A 26,142-nucleotide genomic window follows, 5' to 3' on the forward strand; every position below is an offset into this window, starting at 1 on the left:
AAGTACATGATTCTTTTTAAGAGAAAAAGTTTCTATCTATAACAGTTAAAACACAAATAGTTTTGTTGTAACATCTATGTAATGGAAAATTCTCTCCCCTGCATTTTAAGAGGTCTCTAGGAGAAGCTCTGTAGAATGGCAGAGGGCTACCCTTGCTTTCCTCCCTATCCCATTCATACAGATGGATGGGGTGGAGATGTTTTATTTGACTCTAAACCACCAGAATGTGCTAGACTAAATTTTCTAGCCAAATGGATGCACTAGCAGCATATTGATGGCATTAGCAACAGTAGTCCATTTTCCTAGACTCTGTCCCCAGCCCTTTCTCCTACTGGACTGTTTTAATGATTGATATTCCACTGTTAGCAATTCATTGTTTTGGCTTAATATCTTGTCCCTGTCTTTGGTGGTTCCCACTTTCTTTTTTTCTGTTACTTTCTGCGCCCTTTTAATATGTTCTAGGCAATTTGGATCTTATGTCAGAGAGACAAGAAAGAACATCCAATATGGATTTTAGCCTTGATTTTGGTATTTTCCCTTCTTGATCTTCACATTTGTCATTTGTAAAATGGGGCATTTGGGACTAGATGACTCCTTCCTTTTCTAATATTCTATGATTTTGTACTTCCATATTCAGTCCCATTGGAATAGGCGTAGGGGTTGATGCATATCAGGTCATTTTCTATTTCCCTCCCTGGAGCAGTGGCCTGAGTCTTACCTTGTGGTGCCTCCTTTTCCTCCTGAACCTGAGGAGCTCTTTGTGTTGCCGGGACACGAAGTTGACAGCAGCATACTCCAGTAGTGCTGAGAACACGAAGAGCAGGCATACTGCCATCCAGATGTCAATAGCTTTCACATAGGAGACCTAGTGCAGGGAGGTTGGGTACAGAAATGGGGGGAAGAAAGAGGAGTAAAACGTTCTGTTTAGCATAATGGCATCTCCCCTCAGTGAGTGAGGGTGGGGGTGTGTAGAATGGGATGGGGAATAGGAGAGAGAGGGAGTGACGGAGACAGAGAGAGACAGAGAGAGAGACAGAGAGAGAGACAGAGACAGAGAGAGATAGAGAGAGAGACAGAGAGAGAGAGACAGAGAGAGAGGCAGAGAGAGACAGAGAGAGAGAGAGACAGAGAGAGGGAGAGAGAGAGAGAACCAATGGCATGGAGAAAAAGGTTGAATCAAATGGCTTTTTCTATTGGTTATTGGATTGAGTGGAATGTTGGATCAAGCTGAGTGAAGTAACTATTGGAAGAGTGAATTGAGCAGAACACTGTGTCTAGCAGAAAGCTGAATTGAGGGGAATGATGGATTAAACAGAATATTGGCTTGGGTAGAGTGTTGTAGCTAGCAGAATATTGGAGTGAGCAGTATGTTAGATTGGAGAGATGCTAAATCAAATGAATTTTTTTTACTTAGTGGAATGCCTGGTCAAAGGGAATATTGGATCAAGTAGAATATTATATGTAGTAGGATGTTAGGTGGAATAGAGTATTGTATTTAGTGGAATTGTGGATAGTGAAATGTTGCATTGAGTGGGAAGTTGTGTGAAATAGAGGGCTCTTTGCCTTACCTTCCCTCTAAACTGGGTAGGAGATGGTGCAGAGGATAAGAATGGGTAGGATCCCTCTTTCAATAATTCTGTGATACACTGACATTGACTTTATTATTGTTCCTTGCACATGACACTCTGTCTCCTAGTGCCAGGTATTTCCATTGCCTCTCCTCTATGCCTGGAATTCTTTTTTCCTCATCTTCACTTACTGGCTTACTTCAAATCCCATCTTCTACAAGAAACTTTTCCTAGTCCTCCTTAATGCTAATGCCTTTTTTCTGAGGTTATTTCTAATGTATCCTATAGATATCTTACTTGTATATGGTTGGTTGCATGTTATCTCCCCTTATTAGGAGAAGTATTTTCTCTCATTGAATTCTTTGAGAGAAGGGACTGTTTTTGCCTTTAACAGTAGACCTTTAATAAAAGCTTGTTGACTCAACTTTAGGATTCTATGGCCAGATGGGGGAACAGTATTTGTTTGTTTTTACCTTAGGCAAAGATGCTCGAGAGCCAGAGCTCTGGGTGGTCATGGTGAGCACTGTGGTGATGCCCAAGCCCACCCGAGCAGGTGCAGCATCCATATTGATCCAGAAGGAGATCCAGGAAAGGATGACAATGAGCAGGCTGGGAATATACATCTGGATCAAGTAGTAGCCCATCTGTCGTTCTAGATGGAAACGAGCCTCTATACAGGTGAATTTGCCTGAAAGAAATTGTAGTGAGAGAGTTATTGTCTATCTAAGTAGGTGTTTTTTAATGGCGAGACCCCTGGTCTAGGGAGCAGTAGACCTTCATTCTAGTTTAGGCTTTACCACTGACTAATTATATGATCTTAGACTCTTTTGGCATTTATGTCCTAGAATTCCACATATAACTTGCCCATTCATCATTGAAACATATGTGTATGTATGTGTATATATATTCAAATAAAGATATGCTTTTATGCATGTTTATTTTATACAGATAGGGCATTTAGATGGTACAATGAATAGAGTACTGGGACTGAAGTCAGGAAGATTCATCTTCCTGAGTTCAAATCTGACCTCAGATGCTTACTAGCTATGTAACCCTGGGCAAGTGACTTAACTCTGTTTGCCTCTGTTTCCTTATTTGTAAAAGAAGCTGGAGAAGGAAATGGCAAACCACTCCATTGTCTTTGCTAAGAAAACCTCAAATGGCATCTTGAAGAGTTGGACACAACTAAAATGACTAAACCACAACAAACATATATATGCATGTGTACATATACACACATATGTATGCTTTTAAAATAGTTTGTACCCTTAAATAGGTGAAATATGACCCCCGAAATCTTGCCTCCATTGATAATCTACTCAGCATACCATATTTTTATACATCCTGCAGATGGCAGCATTAGTTGGATCTTGAGAATTTTTTCCAGCCCTGAGAATGCTGGCTGAATGAATGGGGTTTTACTCTCATTTTGTTCTAGAATAACACATTCTCAGTCCTTTGTCAAGAAACTGCCTAGTACATCAGGAAAGAGCTATGTGTGAGGCTACGCCTTGGGCTCCTTGAAAGATGTTGGTGGTTTACCTGACCCTTTTAGTCTATATAAACCTTCTAGGAGCAATCTAACAGCAGGGAGCCAGCGTGGATGGTTCTGCCTCTCTGAGGGCCTGGGCAAGGTATCCTGTGTGGTTTCTTTGAAAGTATCACTGGCAGGAGTCTTTCATGTTCCCCTTTTATTATCCAAGCACACATGCCCATTATTTATGTGTTGCGGGCTTGTATTCTCAACAGAAGACTGAACTAATGACTTCCCAGGTCCTTTCCAGTTCTTAAATTCTACAATCCCTGGGAGGAAGCAAGGGAAGGGGGGACAGTATTATCATTGGAGGGGTAAAATGAGATACAGAACAACAAATAAATTTGCTTACGGTCACATAGATAGATTTTGCATTCTGTCTGTGGAGTTCAGAGTTGGACACATGGTATATCGTCAATATAACCTTGTTGAATGAGGGGAGTAAGGATAGAATGCATAAGCTCTGGGGCTATCCAGGAAATGGAACCAGGAGAGCCCTTCTGGGTTACCTGTGTTATAATGTTTGGTGCAGTATCGCAAATCCTTTTCTTCTTTCAGGATAAACTGGGGCAGAGTTAAGTCATCTGCCACCTGCACGGCCCCTTGCTCTTGCCACTGGAAGATGAGGTCATTCATAGTGTAGCCAACTGTGATTAGATGGGAGAAGGTAGTATTACTCTAGAGGGATCACTAAGCTAAAGCAATCCAGCAATGGGGAAAACACTCCAAGACTGAATCAGGATCCAAAAAAATTGGGATGGGCTAGGAGCACTGACTAAATCTAATCAGATAAAATTTAATAGGACTGAATGTTAAGGACTTCATTTGTATTCAAGTGTAAGGGGCAGGCTGGGAAGTGTCTAAACAGTAGTGCATATGAAGAAAAGATTCATATGGGGATTCCAGTGACTTTAAGCTTATCAATAAGGGTCACCTGTGTACCTAGGTGGCCAAAAAAGCTAGTGTGATTTTAGGCTGCATTTATAAAGTCATAATATCCAGAATGAGGGAAATAATAGTTCTACTGTCCTGTGCCCTGATAAGAGTCACAATAGTTTTTCCATCTTTTCTCAGTTTTCTGTCCAAAATCTGAATATTGGAATATGTTTAGAGGGGACACCTATAAGAGGGTGACCAAGAGTACGTAGTAACCATGTACTACTAGTACTTGTAACCATGATATTTGAGGACATATGAGCCCACTTATAGGGGCTGGAAATTTTTAGACAGGAGAAGACAAGACTTAGGAAGAACATGGTCATTGCCTTCATAGATTTGAAAGGCTACTGGTTTTGCTTGACCCTAGAAGGGAGAACTGAACAATGACTAGAAGATGCACTGAGATTCAATACAACCAAATAAAGTCCTGTAATAATAAGGGTTATCTGAAAGCGGAATGTGCTGCCTCAGCAGATGAGTTCTCCATTACTGGAGGTCTTCAAGAAGAAGCTGAATGTTGGGGAAGTTTCTGAGAGAATTCTTGTTCAGGGATTGGATTAGAATCTCTCAATTACCATCCAGCTCTGAGAGCTTGTGATCCTGATGACATTCTCTAGTTTAAGTTTCAGGGATGTAGAAACCACAAAATATTTTCATGAAAAATAATCTCTATGATTTCTGGTCTTGGTTTAGTCCAATCCTAAAATTTCTAAGACAAGAGTGGGTGAGAGAGGAGCAGAAGGTGAATCTCCCCTATACCTCTCTCTCACCATGATTGTGGGTTAAGTCTGAGTTATCTTTGGGTTCTCATGGTATCTCTCCATAGCTTCTGTGGAGTGGAGCAAGGAAAATAGAATTATAGGATCCAGGCCTAGGGGGCTTACAGCTCTCCAGTTGCATAATGCATGTCTGAACGTCCATGGGAAAATTCTTCAAATCCATGGGGCAGGCCAGAGTCAAAGTAATCCTGAGGATAGAAAGAAACAGAAATAAATGCTGGATTAGCTATGCTAATGTGACACTTGGTACCACAGAGAAGCTAGGAAGTGGACCTCACAGAAACCAGATAAAGCCCCAGAGAACTTGGTCAAGTTCTCAGATCACTTGCATCTGAGTTTACTGTTTGCATTTAGTTTACTGTTCTTCTTATCTTTACATATTAGTGACTTTCATTTTTTCAAAAAGGGATTTTTACTTATATCTTGTTTTTATATCACTTATATTTTCCAATGCAACACCACTTGACCCTGTGAGATATTCCTTATAATAAGGGATGAAAAAGAGGGAGACACTAATAATTATATCCAAAAAGTGTGACCATATACGTACCATTCCACACCCATAGTACCCCACCTCTGCAAAGAAAGTGATGGAGATGTCATCTTATAATTCTTTGAGATAGCTAGGTGGTGCAGTGGATAAACTGCTGGATCTGATGTCAGGAAGATCTGAGTTTAAATCTGGCCTCCAACACTTAGTAGCTATGTGAACCTAGGCAAGCTTAACCTCTGTTTTCCTGTTTCCTCAGCTTTAAAATGGGGATAATGATATACCTACCTCCCAGGGTTGTGAGGATTAAATGAGATAATATTTTAGTACAATGTCTATTACCTAGTAGGTGATTGATAAATGTTATTTCCTTCAATTCCTTCCTTCCTTTAGGGGCAAGCTTGGCCATTATAATCTGTCAACATTTCATTTCATTTATTCTTTCTATTTACATTATCATGGTCATTGTGTATACTGTTTTTCCTGGTTCTGTTTACTTAACTTTTTCATCAGTTTATTTAAGTCTTTTCATACTTCTCTGTATTTTTGTTTGTTTCCCACAGTATAGTAATATTCCATGGTATCCATGTACCATAATTTGATTATTCATTCCCCTGTCTCTTTTTGTTTCCAACTTTGCTACCACAAAAAATCTGCCATAAATATTGTGGTGTATTGGAGCCTTTCTTTTTATTGTTTGACCTCTTTGGGGTATATGTATAGCAGAGAATTTTCTGACTCGAAGAATATGGACATTTTAGTCACTTTCTTCACATATTCCAAATTACTTTTTAGAATAGCTGAATCAATTCACAGCTCCTCTGACAGTGCATTGCTGTGAATAGCCTTCATTTTTAAAAGTACCTTTTAAGTTATACTTCTAACTCATTGTGTGATAATGGTCAAGACCCTTCCCTTTGCTGGTCTTCAATTTCCTTTTGGGTAAAATGAGGATGTTGGATGAGACCACTCCAACATTCATTCCAGCTCTGGGACTGGACATTTTAAAGTCATCTCCAGCTTTAACATTCTATGTTCATATTTCTTAGTTTTTAGAACCTATGGGCATCAATAAAATGGGGATGATAATAGTATCTTCTCACATGGTTGTTGTGTAGACAAATTGAGTTAATTCACAGTATTCTGTGCACTTTAAAAGGCACAAAATTTATGTATTATATTAGAACATTTTACTTATTTAATGTTCAAATAATTATTGTGATCTTTGTCTTGACTTTATCATAATTTCTTTTATTATCTTTTGGGTAAAGATTTCAAGGTGATGCAGGCAGAGGCACCTATTCTCTGGGTATGGTAAGAGGATAAAGAATCCTCTCAGCTAGAAACAGCTGGAAATTGGAATAAAGCAGCAATGCCTTGTAATGGATAGAACCCTGGAATAGAATCAGAAGACTTGGCTTTAATTTTGGGCTCTGGCTTCCTATTTGTGAGACATCAGACAAATCACTTTTCATCTTTGAATCTCTATTTTTTCATCTATAAAATGGGTATAACAATATTTGCACTTACCACCCTCACAGGGTTATTATTTGTAAACTTTCAAATTTGCATTTTAACTGTGCTAAGACTCTCTAGCTCTCTTACCAAGTGACTGCATGCTCTTGGGGCGAGAGCTTAATTCCTAACTCCCTTAATCGTCTTCTCTTTAAAATGAAAGATTTGAATGAGATGATTTCTGAGATCTCTTTTCTAACTCTTCCAGAGCTCTTCCAGCTCTGACATTCAATCTTTTATGTTTTAATATCCTCCCAGTTCCGACATTCTGTTTTATATGTTCTTTCCAGCTTTGACATTCTATGTCCTAAGATTTTCTTTTGTGGGGGTGGCTGGGTTACTGGCTACATCAGGCAGAGAAAGACTATCTGGGGACATAATTCTCATCTGGTAGTCAGGAGAGGGATAGTATTTGGTGGTTCTGTTCCTTCCCTCTGCATCTGGATACTTCGCATTCAAAGCTCCAGGGAATCATAAATGAGAGGGAGAAGGGAGGAGGGGGTTGTCAACCTCATGGCCCCTGAGGATAAGTCCAGCTGGGGAGTTCTGAGCATCTGGAGTCCCTAGACAGCTGGGGCAAGTGTTCCTTCTCCCGCCCTTCATTGTCATCTCAGACTATCCGTAGCTTCCCAAGAAGGGCATTTGACTTGCCCCAGGCACACACACAGACACAGACACAGACACAGACACAGACACAGACACAGACACAGACACACACACACACACACACACACACACACACACACACACACACACACACACACACACACACCCCATTTGCATGAGCCATCTCCATACCTAAACTGTGGTCCCTCCACACCATCATCTCTTCCTTAGTTTCCTTCCAAGTTCAACTCAAACAGCATTTTCTACATAAAGCCTTTCCTACCCTCCCTCTCCTCCAACTAGTGCCTCCTGGCCAAAATGACCTTGCATTGATTCTTTGTATAGTCTAAGTACTTCATATACATGCTATTTCCTCTTGCTATAATGTGAGCTCCTTGAGGGTGGAGACTATTTTATTTCTATCTGTCTTTGTGTGTAGCCTACACACTTTGCACAGTGCCTGACACATAAAAAAGTCTATTGATTGATTGAAATATATGCATGTGTACACATACACCACGCAATCCACACATACTGTCCCACATGCTCTTCAAAGTAATAGAATCAGTTTGGCAGTTGGTTCAAGGAGACTTCACCATCTTCAAGTAAAGGAGGGGGGTGTCCTGTTGTCAGAAACCCTTGGGTTATATGAGATGACAACAGGGCCTAGTGTTCACCCCTACTTTACCTCACCTCTCCCCATTTAGCAATGGTGCTCAGCCCGTTGAAATTATATTGTTCAGAGGTTGAGAAGGGGACTGAGTGATAGGGTGGGAGATACAGAGAGAAAAGTGTCCTGTCTCAGTCCTGAGCATCAGAGCTCCAAAGTGGAGCAGCTGTCAGAACAGGTTAGTGTCCTGTTTCTGGACAGCCTTCGCCATCTCTCTGTCCCTCTCTTTTTAACCCGTTGTCCTTGGGGTTTGGCCTTCAAAGAAATGTGCAACAAGAAAGTCCTCAATGGACACTAGTGGGTCTGGATAGGCTCGGGGTGGGTGGGGAAGATCTTCTTAGCTGGTCGCATTTAATTTTAGCTACCTTTGGGGGTCTATGTGAGTTTTTCAAATCACAGGAAAATTGTGAGGTCAGTGAAGTTAATATTCTTTCTGCACCCTTTCCTTGTTCTCCCAGGTCTCTTTGAAGAGCTCTGGGTTAAAAGTTGGGGACTTGAAATTCAAGTCCCAGTTCTTCTACTTATTATGCATTACTACATATGTGACCATTGCCCCTCTCTTCCTTAGTTTCCTCATTTATAAAATAATAAAAGCTAGCATTTGTATGGGCAGGGAGGTTAAGAGTGCCAAGCCTGGAGTCAGGAAGACTCATCTTCCTGAGTTCAAATCTGGCCTCAGACACTTACTGTGTGGCAAGCCACTTAACTCTGCCTCAGTTTCCACATCTGTAAAATGAACTGGAGAAGGAAATGTCAAATGTCAAATCACTCCAGTATCTTTGCCAAGAAAACCCCAAATAGAGTTCAGACATGACTGATCAACAAGAAAAAGCAGCATTTATGTAGAAGCAACACTTATATAGTGCTTTAAGATTTGTAAAAGTTTGCAACATACTCTTATCCCATTTGATCTTATGAAGTAGGTATCATCATCATCATCATTATCATTTCTATCTTACAGATGAGGAAGCTGAGAAAAATAAGGAATTTACCCAGGATCATAACTAGCAAATGCCTGAAGCAGGATTTGAACTCAGACCTTCCTAACTTCAGATTTAACACTTTATCCACTATACCACCTAGCTACTGTAGCTGGTGGTTTAGATCAGGTGGTCTCTAAGGTTCCTTCCAGCTCTAAAATCCTATGGGACATGTGGTAGTTGCTAGAATTAGAATTCTAATTAGAATTAGAACCCCAATCTTTGGAGTCCAAATCTCCCCTTTTCTGCACTAAGTCACACTGCCAATAAATGACAAAATCAGGCCTCAAATCCACTTCTATTTATTCCAAATCCAGTGTTCTTTCTATTAAACCATGCATGTGGCCTGCAGCCTGAACTTTTAGCCTGATTTCTCAAATCTATGCACAATTGCACACAATGTCATGGGATCACTGGATCCCTAATCTCTCTTTGCTGACTCTGGTTTCTGTTTAACAAGATGCACCCATCATACTACTCCCGTGGCCCCATGCAATGAATATGTCAATGTGGATCCCAGAGTCTAAGGTGTAACAATAGGAGAAATGAAGAGCTCTCCTTATGACTTGAACAAATAAACCTGTTTCCTCCCCTTTCTGAAGAGAAGCTTTATTGCTGACAGCTCCCTTTGTGAGAGAAGACACAAAGTGGCCGTAACAGCCCTGTCTCTTTTCCCTAAACCATCTTTCACAAATTATGGAAATCATCATCCTCAGGTGCAACTATGACTGAGACTTTCAGAACTTTTCATTGGCCATAGAGAAAAATGGAAATTCCTGAGCTTTGCATTCAATGCCCTTTGTAATTTGTCCCCATTATAGTTTTCCAAGGTTTGCTTTTTAGGAGAGTGACTTAGGGGAGGAATTATGAGATGAAAAAAAGAATATTGATAGCTAGCGTTTATTCAACATTACAAAGTAGTTAATTATTTCATTTTATCTTCACAACAATCCTGAGAGATAGGTGCTGTTATTATCCTCATTTTACAGATGAGATTGAGAGAGATGAAATGACTTGCCAAGGGTCACACAGCTAGAAAATGTCTAAGGGAGCATTTGAACTCAGATCTTCCTGATTCCAGATTTAACTCTCTGTCTATTGAGCTGTCTAGTTGCTTGCAGAACCTTTGGTTGTCAGTGTCACCAAAGCATTACTCATTGTTCATGTGAACATGGGTAAATCCTTTCTATGAACAAAACATCATTTTCCCTCTGAACCTGCCCCTCTTCCCAGTTTTCTTTTTTTCTGTTGATGATTTCATAATTCTCAGTTATCTACCATCTTGGATAACTCCTAGAAGTGATGGGAAATTAGTAGTTCCTATAATGGAACCTGATTGGGGTGGGGAGGGCATCCCTGGAGTCTCACCTGATACTGTAGAGAACATTGCCATTCCTGGAGATGCGCAGGAGCTTGTTGTCAGTGGTGATCTCATGGAAATGGGCTCCCTTTTCATTGGCAAAGAACAAGTCTGGCTTCCAGATGGAGTCCAACATGGATGGGTCCAGGTCCAGGGAATCATCAGGATACTCATTGTAGGCCAGTCGAGGATCATTCCACTGCTGGCGCAAGAAGATGTTGACCCTATAATCCTAAAAAGGAGGAGAAAGGGAGAACCTGGTGAATTGTCACCTCCTACAAAGACGTCTTGCACCTCAGATCAGTGCCCTGAGATAGAGTTATTTTCATCCATGTCACTATTTCTTTTGTTACTTTCCTATTTTCTAGAATCATAGAATTGAATATTGGAGCTGAAATATACTTTAGAATGTTAGAGCTAGAAGGTGCCTTAGAACACAGAACATAGAATGTCATAGTTGAAGCGGGCCTTAGAGCATAGTAAATATGATATTAGAGATTGATGACACTTCAGGAATAATCTAATCCTAGTCTCTTAATTTTTAGATGGGAAGAATTTGAGGCCTGGAGAGGTGATTTCCTGCTTCCCAATTCCCAATATTTTATACTGTTTCTTTCAGTTATCTGGAAAATTCACAGAGAAACACAGCATTACTGTATTCTCTTTCTGACTAAACCCTTCATAACTTTCCCTTTCCCTGGTGGTAGGTGTATAATTTTGAGACAAAATAGAACCAAACCTCCAAACTCCGTCCCTGAGCCAGCTGCCTCATTGGGCGAACCTGTGAAAATGTCAATAGCTTCATAAAATGTGCCTGGGTATTTCATAGGATTGTTCTATTATTTAATTGAAGCCTCTCCCACCAGCCCTATAGAAAATGACATTTAGTCTCATAATCTCATGTCTTATAACTCCCCTGGTAGGGGAGAGCTGCAAAACAGGACTGCGTGTTATTTTCTTGAGCTTTATTCTAATGGAAGCAGACGTCTTCTAGTCTGACTCCACCTGACCGGCAGGTTAGAAATATTGTCTTTTTTCCCCCTGTGCATTTTACATGCTTCAGGATTAGGCTCTGAGTGGTGTCAGAAGGAAGGGAATGTGGACATTTGGTCAGTATAAGCCCTTGGCTCTCAAAGCACAATTTTATTCTTGTGGATTCCGAAATGATCAATCAAAGTCATTCCTTTGCCTCTGGCAGAATGGGGTGTGCAGAGAAGATCAGTGATGTTCTCTACTCCCCTCCCCTCCAAGAATATCCCCTCTTCTCACTGATGACCAAAATCCCACCCATCTTTCAAGACCCAGCTCAAGTCCTCCTTCCTTTTTAGTGTTTTTTCTGACCTCTTCCTCCTCGGTTCACTAAGGACCTGCCTCTCGCTTAACCTCTCAGTACTAACATTAGTCTCTTCAACTATAAAGCTGAGATAATACACCTATCTCTGAAGATTTTTGTGAGAATTCAATGAGATGATATAATCTACAAACTTTGGAAAGCTACATGAATACTAGTATTTATTCTCTGGATATTTTCTGTGTCTAAATGTCTTATCCACTAGATTGTAAGCAATTTTAGGGTATGGACCACATCATTTACTTCGGTTTTCCCCATGGTTCCCCACACAGGATGAAGCACGTAGAAGTTGCTTAAGAAATACTTATTAATTTATTGTCTAGTGTGAATTAAGATATCATTACCTTTCTCTTCTTTTGCTACTTGTATTGTTGTTAAACTGAATAGTATTAATAAACAGAATAACACCATGGCATAGAGAATGGACAGCCACTCTCAAAACTTGGAAGAACCAGATTCAAACTCCACCTCTGACACAAACTGGTTTTGTGACTTGGGTCACAAGTCAATCCTTCAATGTCCTAGGCAACTCCCTAAGACTACACATGCAGAAAAAGTGTCAGTCTGCACTGGTGGAGGGAATTTTCTCTACGGGGAGTTCCCTATGCCACTGAAATCATAGATCCAGGACCTGACATGGAGTAATAATAATATCAAGTTATATTTAGACAATGTTTGGAAGTTTGTAGAGCACTTGGTTTCCTTTGCTTAATTGTTTCTTCATAGCAATACTATGAGGCAGGTAGTATAAATCTTATGATCCTCATCTTCCAGATGATGAAAGGGAGGTTCAGAAGGTTGATTTGGTGTTCGCATAGCTGGTAAGAGCTGACGCTGGAATTCTGACTCCATGTCCCACTAGACTACGTAGGAGTGTTTATATTTTTACATTCACCATACCTTGCTTCTCAAATTCAGCCAGCTGTCATGGTCTGCCAATACTTCCTTGAGGTGTATCCCTTGCATTTGCCACCCCCACCACTTCCATTCCCATGCTACTACTCTAGTTCATCACCTTTCTTGCCCGGACTATTATAAGCAGACTTTTAACTGGCCTCTCTGCCTTCATTTCTCCCTTTCCCAGACCATCCTTCACATAACTAAGAAATTAGTCTCCTTAATGCACAATTTTGAGTATGTCACTCCCTTGGCCCCCATTTTTCTAGGATAAAAATAACTTCTCTAACCTACCATTCAAGGCCTTCTACAATCTAGTTCCAACCTATCCAGACAAATTCTAGAACACACTGAAAAGATATTTTTCTATGATCACTCAGATAGAGATGTTGGGTGACTCCTAAAAGGATGTATGAGTACACTGAGAACAGAAGAATTCTAGATCAATTTCTTCTACTTACTTAAAAGGGTGACTAGATTGGTAGATCAGAGTAATGCTGCAGATATTAGTATATCTGGATTTTAACATAGCATTTGATAAACTCTTTCATGATGTCCTTGTGAATAAGGCGCAGAGATGTGGGCAAGGTGTAAGCATCATTAAGTGCCATTTAGAACTGGATAAATTACTACACCCCAAAGTGGTATGATTAATGCATTAATCTTAACCAGAAGGGAGGTTTCTAGTAGAATGCTACAGGGATATATACTTAGCCCTGGTTCAGTTTTATAAATGACTTGGATCAGGGCATGGATATCACTCTTCTTAAATTTGCAAATAACACAAAATGAAGGTTTGCTAACATAATGGATGACAATATCAGAATGCATAAAGATCTTGACAGGTTAAAATGATAGTTGAACCCAATATGATGATATTTTATAAGGGTAAATGTAAAATCCTTTACTTAGATTAAATATATAACTATAAAGCAGCAGAAGTACAGCTCGACTAGTTTGAAAAATAAATGAGGTTTTCTTTACATATGAGTTAACAGTGTGATGTCCTTTTATTTTTAAAGAGATTCAGGAAAAGATTCATATCTTGTAGCCATAAAATCTTCACGAAAAAACACATTTTGATGGTATCCTTGATGAAAATATGAGGTAGGAAGAGGCAGGCTTTTGTGAATGATTTATTTTTAGAGCAGACAACATCTTCAGTTACACAATTGCCTGAAAAGTAAAAATCCTGCTGTCTTTGTCATTGACTATTTAAACTTATTAAAACTTATTGACTTTGTAGGCCAGAACACATCCTGAAAGATTTATCACCAGCCAATTGTTTCTCATGAACATGTCGATATCCTACAAGATTCCTTGATAGATACAAGCTAGAGAAGGTAAAGGTAACTACATTTGATGATGTTCTGATGATCAATTTCAAACAGGAAACATAAAATTGTTCTCTACTATAATGCAGGATGTTTTGCACAGAGTCCAAATGGAAGAGGGACTCTCTATTGATAGCAAGATACTCAAGGTGTTTCTATTTGTGGGCAATATTATCTTAATTGCATCAAGACCCCTAGGGCTTCCTCAGTGAGGTTCATGGTCAAAAAAGATCTAACAAATAACACAGGAAAAAATCAAATGGGTGAATACCTATTGATCAGACTATGGCATGCAACTGAATGAGCAGCTCATTGATGGAATCCACCTGGACAAGATCCCCAGTCATTATTCCCCCCTCTGTCCCTAACAAATGATCATTTTTCACATTCATATTCTTTTATTGATCATAGAAAATGGCAGTTTCTGAAGAATCAAACTTGTAGGTGACCCAAAGAGGAACAGAGAAATCCATGGGAGGAGTTTGCTTCAGTGTATCATCAAGGATGACTTGATTGCAAGAAATAGGGTAAAGGATATCTAGGAGATGTAAGATAAGAAAAAAAGTCAAACCAATTATGTAATAAAAGTAAAGGATAATAGAAGCAGAGTACCAGTAATGTATTGGTATCTATGGAATGTCAAGAACCTAGAGGAAGACCTGTGTGTGGAAGACTGATGGGGAGATGAGGACAAGAACTGGCCAAGATGAAAAGGCATAAATGGTTTAAGATATGTACTACTGGGGAGAGTACCCACATTGATGAGATAAAGCATCCACCGAGGCTCTGAAATACTAAAGTATATTCCAGGGACCCTTTTAGTGCTAACACTGTGATTCTGTATATGGTTGCCACCAATTTGCCCCTCCCCTGTCAGGAAAGATCAGTGTAACTGGTGTAATTGGCAGGAAGCTAAATGTTGTTTTCCTTATTCAGCTATCGGCCGTTGTCTGTTTTCCAACACATTGGGTCATGTCTGGGCTGTGTGCTCAGGCTCACGGAGCCTTGTAGGCTGAGGTAGATGCGGGTATTTTCCTAGTTCCCTCTCTTTTCTCTCCTCCCTCCCACCCCCTGCTCTCCTTGTCACAGGACGCTGACCGTTCACTGCTGCACTAGCACTCTGAGGCTTCCTGCAGAGTGCCAGCTGCCAAAGTCTTCAGCAGGAAAAGAGGCTGATGGGTCAGGAGTGATGAGGGTGTACACCAGCATCTGATGACTAGAAACAGGAGGGGGAGGGGAGGATTTAGATTTTGGTGTCCTAGGACTCAGAAATGGTACCTGAACCAGCTTGCGTTGTCCAAGATGTAAACATAAGAGCACGAAGTTTGTCTCTGATGAGGGACTGACCAGGCCAGTCTACAATTATCTCTTTTTCCTCTAATTCCTACTATACATCGTATCAGTATAGAATATTATACAGCATTACAAGGGGCCTCAGAGACCATCTTTTCCAAAGCCTCCTTAATTTCACTAGGGAAAAAACTGAAGCAGATGGGAACCTACAGATGGGAAATGGTTTGCCCAGGGTCACACAGTAACTTAGAATCATAGCTGAAGCAAGAACCCAGATTGCTGAATTACTAACCCAATAACTACTATCTCTGAAGAATTTTCTGTTTTACAAAGCACTTTCTCCATAACAGTCCTGTGTAGGGGGTCAAGTATTATTATACCCTATTTACAAATGAAGAAACTGGTGTTAGAGACATTGAGTAACTTGCTTAAGGGCACACATCTAGTAAGTGGTAGAGAATGAACTTGAATTTAGGTTTCCTGACTCCCAGCCCAAGGCTTGTTCTACCATATTACCCTATTATGGCTCCATGCAACATGATTTATCAGGCCTTGGTACTTCCTCTCACTCTCTTGTCCCTAAGTATGACAGGAATGGTTCCTTTATTCAGAGTATCTGGATTCTGAGCTTCATCTTTTCCTTCCTAAGGTCAGTTAGGAGGTCCCTAGGAGAAAAATTTTGGATCAGAGAAGATCTTCAAGGGATTCCTGAAATCACATTGTATGGTCAGCCACTTACTTCATTTGTATTTGAGGTTAGTGCTGATGCTAACCTAAGGATTGTTAAACAAGAAACTTTGGGAGCTCAGGGGATCTCAGGTCAAATTACAGAATGTCAGTGCTGGACGTAGGACATGGATCTCAGAACTGGAAGGGATTAGTCAAAACAAGGCTGAAAGATCTAGTTGGAAGAGATCTTATAACATAGAACACAGAAGATGTTTTATAACATGGAACATAGAATAATAGTGTTAGAAGAAACCTGAGAACATAAAAACTTAGAGCTGGAAGAGACCTGCCAGAATTGAAAATGGGAAAGAAGCGGAAAGGCCCACCGAACATAGATTGTCAAGCTGGAAAGGACCTCTATGATGATCAGTTATAGCACTATCCACCTTCATCACCATTTTGTAGAGGAGGAAATTAAGTTCAGGGATGTTGAATGACTGGCCTAAGATCACCCAGCTGGTTTGTGGACAGAAACATGCCAGAACCTAATTTTGAACTCTCACAAAGGTTGTCTTTGCAATACACTGTACCATTTTATTGACGGTGGCTTCATATGCCTAGATCTTCTTGCTTCTTTGAAGTGAGCTAGACTAGATTGCCTTTTAATGTCCCCTACAGCTAATGGATTCTGGTGTTACCCACAATGTCCTCCACTGAGTAATGGCTGGGATTCATGTGAAAGGTCTTGGGGTGGTAGAAGTGGGGTTACAGGAATAAGAAGAATACATACTGGGGAAGAGTTCTTAACCTTTGGCAATCTGGTGAAACTTATGAATTCCCTTTTCAGAATAACCTTTTTAAATGCATAAAATTAAATGCATAAGTTTGCAAAGGAAACCAATTACAATGAAATTCAGTTATCAAAATATTTAAAACATTTATGAATCCCTCCTGGTTGAGAACTCATGTACTAATGCCTAAAGCTGGGGGTAGAGAAGAAAAAAATAAGTAAGTATGCTTGAGAATCAATCAATTAATTAATCAGTCTTCAAGAAAAAAGATGGTTCTTAAGCTATGAAGTCAAAAGAAGGAATTTAAATAAATACAACTAGAACACAGTCTTGCCAGAAGACCCACAAAAGCCCACAGTATGTCCCACATACTTTGAAGGATCCCTTTAGACTCTATGATTCTATAGTATTTTTGCTGCTCATATACTAGATACAAGAAATCAATAAATACATTTCTATTAATGATCCACTAAGTACTTGGAATATAAGACCTTCCCTCAAGCAACTTACATTCAATCAGAAGAGATAGCGAGCACATATGAATATGTACAAATATATAGACATACACACACTCACACACACAAATATATGATAAGTACAATGGAATTTTGAGGGGAGGCACTAGAAATAGGCAGAATAGGTTTGCATGTAAGTGAATTTTTTAAAAAAAGTTTTTTATTTTTCGTTTTTGACACAGTTCATATCACATAACACAGTTCCAACTTTTGGTCAGGTAATATTTCTTTTAAAGCATTTACAATATAGACCACAAATGAATTTTTTTTAACATTAACCAACTGAGTATGCTAACTTCATAAGCCCTTGGCCTAATTGTCTCCACACTATTACTAAGAATTAAAGGACCCTAACTTATTGTTGTTGGTCTAAAGTCCTAAGCCTAGTAGTTTTATTTTAGATTTGACCCCAGATGTTCCCCTACCAACAATCTCTAATTTAAGCTTACAAACCATTTGACTATAGGAAATTGCCACTAAGAGTAGGGACATTGCAGGGAAACAATATCTTCCCAACTTCATGTCAGTTCCAGGCAGGAGTAGATTGTCAACTTTCATTCAGTGAGGCTTAGAGTCTGCCAGGTGTCAGTGGAGAAATTGAGTCAGGAGAATCCTACCTCAGCCCAGGCTGAAAAGCCACTCTCCCACCCTTCCCATGAGATCACCTTTTTCAGTTCATACCAGCATCTCAGAGGCTTACTGGCATCATGGATTGGAGGTTCAAACCACTTTTGTTGCTATCCATACTTGGAGTTAGACTCAGAAGAACAGTCACTTAAACTCCCACAACATCTTAAAATAGCAAGTTCCAATAACCAGTTTTTAGATATGACTATAATTTCACACTGGCTAAGGAACATCCTTTGAGGCAAATCTTAAGTGGTTTACATGCCTATCTATACCTGTTCTAGTCCCTGCTTAAATAACAGTCATAAAATCAAATTTACCATTAAAACCTTAACTTTTCCATCAATGCCAAATTTTACTTGAAGTTACCTTCCTCTAGGAGACTTAGACTAAAATTCATTTCCCTAAACTAAAGATGTCTCTGATTTAGTCTCAGTAATTAATTCAGTCAATTGTTTTAATACTAATTGCTTTTACATCACTTTGTAACATGTCCAATTTTTCTCCCCATCTCTCCCCTCTCCCCACCCTCTAATACCTTGCATTCTGATTACCCTTTCCTTTAATAAGCACTTCCTTCTACCACACCCCACCCTTCCCTTATCCCCATCTTTTCTCTTTTCTTGTAGGGCAAGATTAATTTCTATACCCCATTACCTGCATTTCTTATTTCCTGGTTATATGCAATAATAATTTTCAACATTCATTTCTAATACTTCGAATTCCACCTTCTTTCCCTCCCTCCCTCCCTACCCATCCTCACTGAGAAGGTAAGCAATTCAATACAGGCTATATATGTGTTGTTTTGCAAAAGACTTCCATAATAATCATGTTGTGTAATACTAACTATATTGCCCTCTATCCTACTCTATCCATCCTTATTTTTTTATTCCCTCATTTGACCTTGTCCCTTCCCAAAAATGTTTATTTCTAGTTACTCCCTTCTCCTATTTGCCCTCCCTTCTATCATTCCTCTAATCTCACTTGTTGCCTCCTCCCCTACTTTCCTGTAGTATGAGATAGATTTTTATGCCAAATTTAGTGAGCATGTTATTCCCTCCATAAGCCATAAGAGAGAGGAGCTTCACTTTTCCCTCCTCCCCTTCTCCCTTTTCTTCTCCATTGAACAAGATTTTTCTTTATCTCTTTTATGACTTACAGCCTGTCCCATTCCATTTCTCCCTTTCTCCACCCAGTATTTTCCTCCCTCACCCCTTACTTTTTATTTTATATCTTTTTTTTTTGTGGATATCATCTCTTCTGATTCAACACAGCCTGTACTCTCTGTCTATATGTGTGTGTGTGTGTGTATGTACAATTCCTCCACCTACCCAAATACTGAGAAAAGTCTCAAGAGTTGTAAATATTTTCTATCCATGTAGGAATGTAAACAGTTCAGCTTTAGAAAGACTTTTATGATTTTTCTTTCCTGTTTACCTTTTCAATCTTCTCTTGATTCTTGTGTTTGGAAGTCAAATTTTCTATACAGTTCTGGTCTTTTCAACATGAATGCTTGAAAGTCCTCTATATCATTGAATGACCATTTATTCCCTTGAAGTATTATACTCAGTTTTGCTGGGTAGGTGATTCTTGGTTTTAGTTCCAGTTCCTTTGACTTCTGGAATATCCTATTCCAAGCCCTTCGATCCCTTAAGGTTGAAGCTGCCAGATCCTATGTTATCCTGATTGTCTTTCCACAATACTTGAATTGTTTCTTTCTAGCTGCTTGTAGTATTTTCTCCTTGACCTTGGAATTCTGAAATTTGGCCACAATATTCCTAGGAGTTTCTCTTTTCGGATCTCTTTCAGGAGGTGACTGGTGGATTCTTTCAATATTTATTTTGCCCTCTTGCTCTAGAATATCAGGACAGTTTTCCTCGATAATTTCATGGAAGATGATGTCTAAGATCTTTTTTTGATCATGGCTTTCAGGTAGTCCCATGATTTTTAAATTGTCTCTCCTGGACCTATTTTCCAGGTCAGTTGTTTTTCTAATAAGATGTTTCATATTATCTTCTATTTTTTCAAACTTTTGGTTTTATTTTCTAACTGCTTGGTTTATCTCATAGTCATTCATTTCCCTGAACTCAATTCTCTCTTTCAGAGAACTATTTTCTTCAGTGAGCTTTTGAACCTTCTCCTCCATTTGGCTAATTCTGCTTTTTAATTCCTCCTTCTCCTCATTGGCTTTTTGGACCTCTTTTTCCAATTGAGTTAGCCTCTTTTTAAAGGTGTTATTTTCCACAGCATTTTTTGATTCCCCTTTAGCAAGCTGCTAACTTGCTTTGCAAGCTCTTCTATTGCCTGAGCCCAATTTAAGTTCACTTTGGAGGCCCTGGAAGCGGGGATCTTAACTTCCTGTGACAGTAAGCCTTGTTCTTCCTCATCTGAAAGGATGGGAGGAGACACTTGTTCACCAAGAGTAACCTTCTATGGTCTAATTTTTTCCCCTTTTTTGGCCATTTTCCCACCCAGTTACTTGACTTCTGAATCCTTTGTCAAGAGATTAGACTCAGCTGCTCAGTTCCTCTGGGTTTTGGGTGAGGGTGGGTCTGTCACTCAGGGCTGGGGTTTAGATCAGCTGCTCCCTACCACCAGATGCTTTAAGGTGAGCTGCCTGAACAATGGATCCAGGCTGCTTCCCAGTCTCCATAGCTGCCTACAATCTGCTGCCACAGCCTCTGCCCTCACCTGGGGCTTTTGCTGGAGAAACCCTGTTCCCTCTCATCCAGCTGGGAAAGTCCTCCTCCACTGACCTTTGGAGTTTTCTTTGTCACTTGTGGATTGAGATATCCAGGTCTTTCTCTGTTAGGAACTCTTCCTGGGGGTCTGTTCAGGTCCTGTTCCTCCCAGTGCCATGTGGCCAGGGCTGTGCTCTACGCTGCTCAGTGTCCCATGAGATAGACCTTTCCTGTTGGCTTCTGGGTTACCTTTGGCTGAAAACCTCTTTTGCTCTGTTGTTCTGTGGTTTCTACTGCTCTAGACTTTGTTGAGAGTTCTTTTTACAGGTATTTTGTGGGCTGTGGGGGAAGTGCTAGAGTATATGCATCTTTCTACTCCACCATCTTGTCTCTGCCCCCTGTAAGTGGAATTTTGAAGGAAAATAGAGATTCCAAGAAGTGAAGCTGAGGAAGGTTTCCATTTAAGGTTTGGGGGATTTTTCACACACAGGCACTAAGATGGGAGAAGTACCATGTATAAGGAACAGCAAGAGGGCCTGTTTAGCTGGAACTTACAAAGAAGAGTAAGCGATGCTATGTTTCTGTGAGTCTGTAGTGGGATGAGAATCCCAAATCCCCATTTAGAATTGTGACCAATTAAAACCATTCATAGAATCACAGAATTTCAGAGCTATTGTAGGGGACATCAGGGACCATCTCCTCAACCCATCCCTGAATTAGGAATCTTCTTTATAACATCCCAGTAAGTAACTATCCAGCCTCAATTGGGAGACCTCCAGGGGATGAGCACTCGCTATTTCTTTAGGCAGCCTTTTCTACCTTTAGAAGTTTTAATTGTTAAAAGGTTGTTATACCAAACTGAAATCTCTTCTGTAACTTCCCAGTCATTGCTCCTGATTTTGCCAATTAGGGAACAATCAAAGACCAACAGGATCAATCAAGTCAACATGCATTTATTAAGTACCTACTATGTGCCAGGCACTTTGCAAGGTGCTAGAGACACAAAGAAAGGCAAAATAACAAATAAACCACATAACAGTCCCTACTCTCAAGAATCTAATAGTCTAAGGGAGGAGAAGGCATAGAAACACTTATGTACAAAGAAGATATATATACAGGATGAACTGGAGATAATCTTGGAAGGAAGGCATTGAGGTGAAGGAAAGTTGGGGTTTTAGCCAAGACCTGAAGGAAGCCAGGAAGCCAAGCTGCAGAGATATTTAAGGAGAACCACAGGAGAACCCTTGAGATTTTGGAATAAAGCCATCAGCCTGTTCACTGCTTGTGTCTTCATAGATTTAGAGTTATAGAGTACCTTAAAGGTCATGGAGTCCAACTCTCATTTTACACATGAGAAAACTGAGAGGTACAACAGATTAAGTGACTTGACCAGGGTCACAAGGCTAGTAAGTGAGGCAAAATTTGAAACCAGCTCTTTTTGACTCCAAGTCTGGTGTCCTCTCCACTTCCACATGCTGTCACTCTTCTCTCCACAAAAGAAAAGGGTAGCTACTGTTTGCCAGAGGCCAATGGAAGTGTAGAGGTTGAAGAGGGCAAATCCTCTTCCCAGAATTGACTTTCAGCAGACCCTTCTAAGAGTTCCTTCTCATGCATGTCTGTGAATCTGAGGCCTAGAGGGAGATGGGGCCACACTAGTAAAGGCCTGCCAGAAATGTCCGTGTAGTACATCTGTCCCTCCCCTCGCCCAGGCCTTCCTAAGCCTGCTGCAGATCAGTAGTCAGTCCTCGGACTTTCCCATGCTCTGTGTCAGGTGGCACTGCTGTGTACCCAGATGGTCCTTCTTGCTGAAGTCCTCCTTTATGACAGTGCCTTTGAGAGTGACTGGGGATTGAGCTGTCTGGCAGTGGATGCCAGGAGTGATTCAACAGGGTGACAGGGAGCTGTCACAGACCATGCTGATTTGGCTTGGAAGTAACATAGCTCTCATTTGCTGAATTTGTGCCACATCTTCCTGCTCTCTCTCCCTCCCACCTGGTTCCTTCTTCTGATGGAAGGTATCTGGAAAGGATGGAACCACCCCACCAGCTCAAATCACAATTTCCACACAAAGCCTTCCCTGATCCCTCGTAATCCTGGAGCCTTCTCTTGTTGCTTATTTCTACTTTATCCTGATGATATTAATTATTCAAATCATCAATTGAACAACATTTAAGCGTCAATAAAGAAAGTATCTCAAACACTTTTTAGCTGTGTGACTCTGGGCAAGTCAAATAACCTCTCTAAATCTCATTTTAAATTAGGGATAATAATAGCATCTGCTTCACAGGATTGTTATAAAGATTAATCGAAATAATACATGTAAAAAGCTTTACAAATCTTAAGGCACTACGTAAATACTAGTGATGATGATGATAATTAAGCACCTATTAGCACTATGATAAACACTAATGATACAAAGACAAAAATTAAAAAGTCTTTAGCCTTAAGAAACTCATTCTGTTGAGGCAGTCAATTATGTACACATAAAAGAATATATAAAATGAGTTTATTCAAAACACATACAAAATAAAGATAAGGGTAATTTCTTTGGGAAGGGGAAAGGCACTAGCAGGATCAGGAAAGACCTCTTGCAAGAGGTGATGTATGAATTGAAGTTTGATAGAAATTAGGGATTTAAGAGGCAGAGATGAGGAGGGAGGGCATTTCAGGAATGCAGAACAGCCTGTGAAAAGGCTGTCATGTGTGAGGAACAGCAAGTCGCTCATTCTGACTGGATTACAGAGTGCATGGAGGATACTAATGTACGATAAATTTGGAAAGGTAGGTTCTCCCTCTATACTACTTTATTAGTTGATCTGTTCAGTTCCCGTGGATTGAGCTATCATCTCTATGCTGATGATTTTCAAATCTATTATCCAACCTTAATTTCTCTGCTGACTTCTAGTCTCACATAACCAGACGGCTACTGATTATTTCCAATTTGTTTTGTATTTGTTAGTACATGCTATTGAGTTATTTCAGTCATGTCCAACTCTTTGTGATCCCATTTTGGGGTTTTCTTGGCAAAGAAACCAAAGTGGTTTGCTATTTCCTTTTTTAGCTCATTTTACAGACGAGGAAACTGAGAAAAACTGTAAGATGGCTGTGAAGCTGGCAACCTGTGACTGAAAGAATGGTGGTACCTTAAACAAATATAGGGAAGTTCATAAAAGGGGTAGGTTTTGGGGAAAAGATGATCTCAGTTCTGGATGTGTTGAGTTTGAATTGTGCATGCAACATTAGATTTGAAGCTTCCAATAGATAGTTGAGAATACTAGATTATAGATCAGGAAACAGATTTGGACTAGAAAGACAGATCTGGAGTCTTTTGTATGGTGATGATAATTGAACACTTGGAAGCTGATGAGTTTACCAAGAAAGAGGATATAGAGAAAGAAAGGAAGAATTCCCAAGACAGAGTTTTGTAGTGTACCCCCAAGCTGGAGATGGGATGTGGACGATTGATTGTCCAGCAAAAGAAACAGAAGGTGTGTTCAGGTGGATGGGAATGGAATCAAGGGGAAGTAGTGTCATCAAAACCCAGAAAGGACAGAAGAGGAAAGTATTCAAGAGGAAAGCATGATCAACAACATCAAATGTTCCAGAAAGGTCAAGATGGATGAGAATTAGGAAAAGGTCCTTGGATTTGGTAATTAAGTGATCACTGGTAACTTTGGAGAGAGTAATTTCAGTTGATTGATGAGGTCAAAAGCTAGATAGATTACAGAGGGTTGAGAAGTAAGAGCGAGGAGAGAAAGTAGAAGCAATGAATATAAACGGCATTTCCCCTGGCAATTTGGTTATGAAAGGGAGGAAAAATAAGATAATAGCTTGAAAAGATGGTAGGGCAAAGAGAGGGAGTCATGGACATATTTGTAGGCAGCAAGGAAGCAATCAGAAGATAGAGGGAGATTGAAGAGTAGATAGAGGTGGATGGTTGTGGAAATAATCTTGAGGAGACTGGAGAGAAATGGTCAAAATGAGAATATAGACTGCTTCTTCATCAAAAGTTGGAATAAAGGAGGCTAGTATAAGAGATTTGTTAAGAGGTTTTGAGGTGCTTAGTAAGAGGAGAGAAAGGAACTCATCATGAATGGCCTATTTTCTCAGTCCTTTGCTAAGACACCAAGAGAAGAATATTTTGCAGAAGCTTTGAGGAGAGAAGGTTTGTATGACTTCTTTCAGTCATTCAGCAGCATGTAAATAAGAGCAGAGGAGTCAGGTGTTTAGAGTACTCAAATATAGGTATTTGGTTACTAATACAGGTATTTGATACTTGAGAGTACAAGTCTGAATAACTGTTGAACTGGTTAATGATAGTCAAGTTTGGGAAGGGAGGAAAGTAAAGTGGAACAGGGGTGATGGCATGGAAAAGTACTTAGGAGCACAGGCAATGGAGGTCATGGTAAGGATGAGGACAAGGTTTAGGAAGAATGAGCATAGGGGGATACAGAATGATAGGAGATTATTGTAGGATAAAGCAATTTTAGAATTCTTGATTGTGGAAGTGAAATGCTTGTGGGTAATGATGAGATCAATTGTATGACAATCTCTCTGTGACTGGCATAGAATGAAGGTCTAGTTTATGAGAAGTGAAGAAATGGAAGACCCAGAAGGTTAAAATATTAGTGGAAGTATCGATGTGTGTCTTGAAATCTCTTAGTTTAAGGGGAGAGGTTTCAACGAAAAGGATAACTGTGAGTCAGGTACTGAAACCCTTGGGAAAGAGGGAGAATGACATGAGGGGTATTAGATAAAGGGGTCTTTGGATAGAGTGAATCTTAAAAGAAAACAGTTTGCTGAATGATGGCAACAGAGGGCCGGTCTAGGAGTCAGAATGGGGAGAAAAGAATATTAAAACTCCATGTAAGACCATTGCTTTGGAGGGCATAAGAGAAGATCCATCAGTGCTAGAAAAGATGGCCAGAAGAAGAAAAATGTGTTGAGGACAGGATAAGGATTCAATGAGGAACACAACGGAAATGGGGTGTGAGAGGGAGCTGGTTTGGGACCTGAGAAGGAAGGGATGATGATGGGAGGAAAGAACAGGAAGTAGTGGTGTGTCAGGGGGGGTAAAGAGGTCTTACAATAGTTAGTCAGGGATTCAGTCTGGGAATGGAAAAATAAGGTGAGAGTTGCTAGTTATTTGGCTCATCAACTTCAAAGCTTACACCACACTTCCCTCATAGGAACTCTGTGAGGCAGACAAGAAAAGTGTTATTACTGTCACCATTTTGCAGATGAGAAAACTAAGACTCAGAGAGTTTTAATAACTTGTTAAAGGTTATTCAGCTTATAAGTAGTAGAACTGGGATTTGAACCTTGGGTCTCCTAATTCCAGGTCCAGGACCTCTTTCATTACTCCATTTATTTAATGAAAAACTATTGAGTGTATGCTCTACATGAAGTCCATTGCTGTATCTGACTTGGCTGTTGTAGCTTGATCACTTCAGTCATGTGCAACTCTTCGGGGTTTTCTTGACAAGCTGTGCCATTTCCTTCTCCAGTTCATTTTATAGATGAGGAAACTGAGACAAACAGGA

General features: G+C 40.0%; 1 protein-coding gene across 4 annotated transcripts in view; it reads right to left on the minus strand.

Annotated features, from left to right (window-relative positions):
- The window catches only part of GLRA1 (glycine receptor alpha 1), an 86,289-nt gene that overhangs the window by 11,638 nt on the left and 48,509 nt on the right, over positions 1-26,142 (minus strand). For 3 of the 4 annotated variants that reach the window (XM_072630777.1, XM_072630779.1, XM_072630778.1), the window contains 5 exons: positions 10,450-10,673; positions 4,926-5,008; positions 3,612-3,749; positions 2,042-2,256; positions 719-865 (listed from right to left, as the gene is read on the minus strand). In XM_072630777.1, the coding sequence (XP_072486878.1) occupies positions 719-865; positions 2,042-2,256; positions 3,612-3,749; positions 4,926-5,008; positions 10,450-10,673 (807 nt within the window). Of the gene's footprint in view, positions 1-6; positions 37-718; positions 866-2,041; positions 2,257-3,611; positions 3,750-4,925; positions 5,009-10,449; positions 10,674-26,142 lie in introns of all 4 variants that reach the window. The other variant, XM_072630776.1, reaches the window with a different exon arrangement.

This window comes from Notamacropus eugenii, chromosome 1 (genome assembly GCF_028372415.1).
Source record: "Notamacropus eugenii isolate mMacEug1 chromosome 1, mMacEug1.pri_v2, whole genome shotgun sequence".
NCBI classification, from domain to species: domain Eukaryota; kingdom Metazoa; phylum Chordata; class Mammalia; order Diprotodontia; family Macropodidae; genus Notamacropus; species Notamacropus eugenii.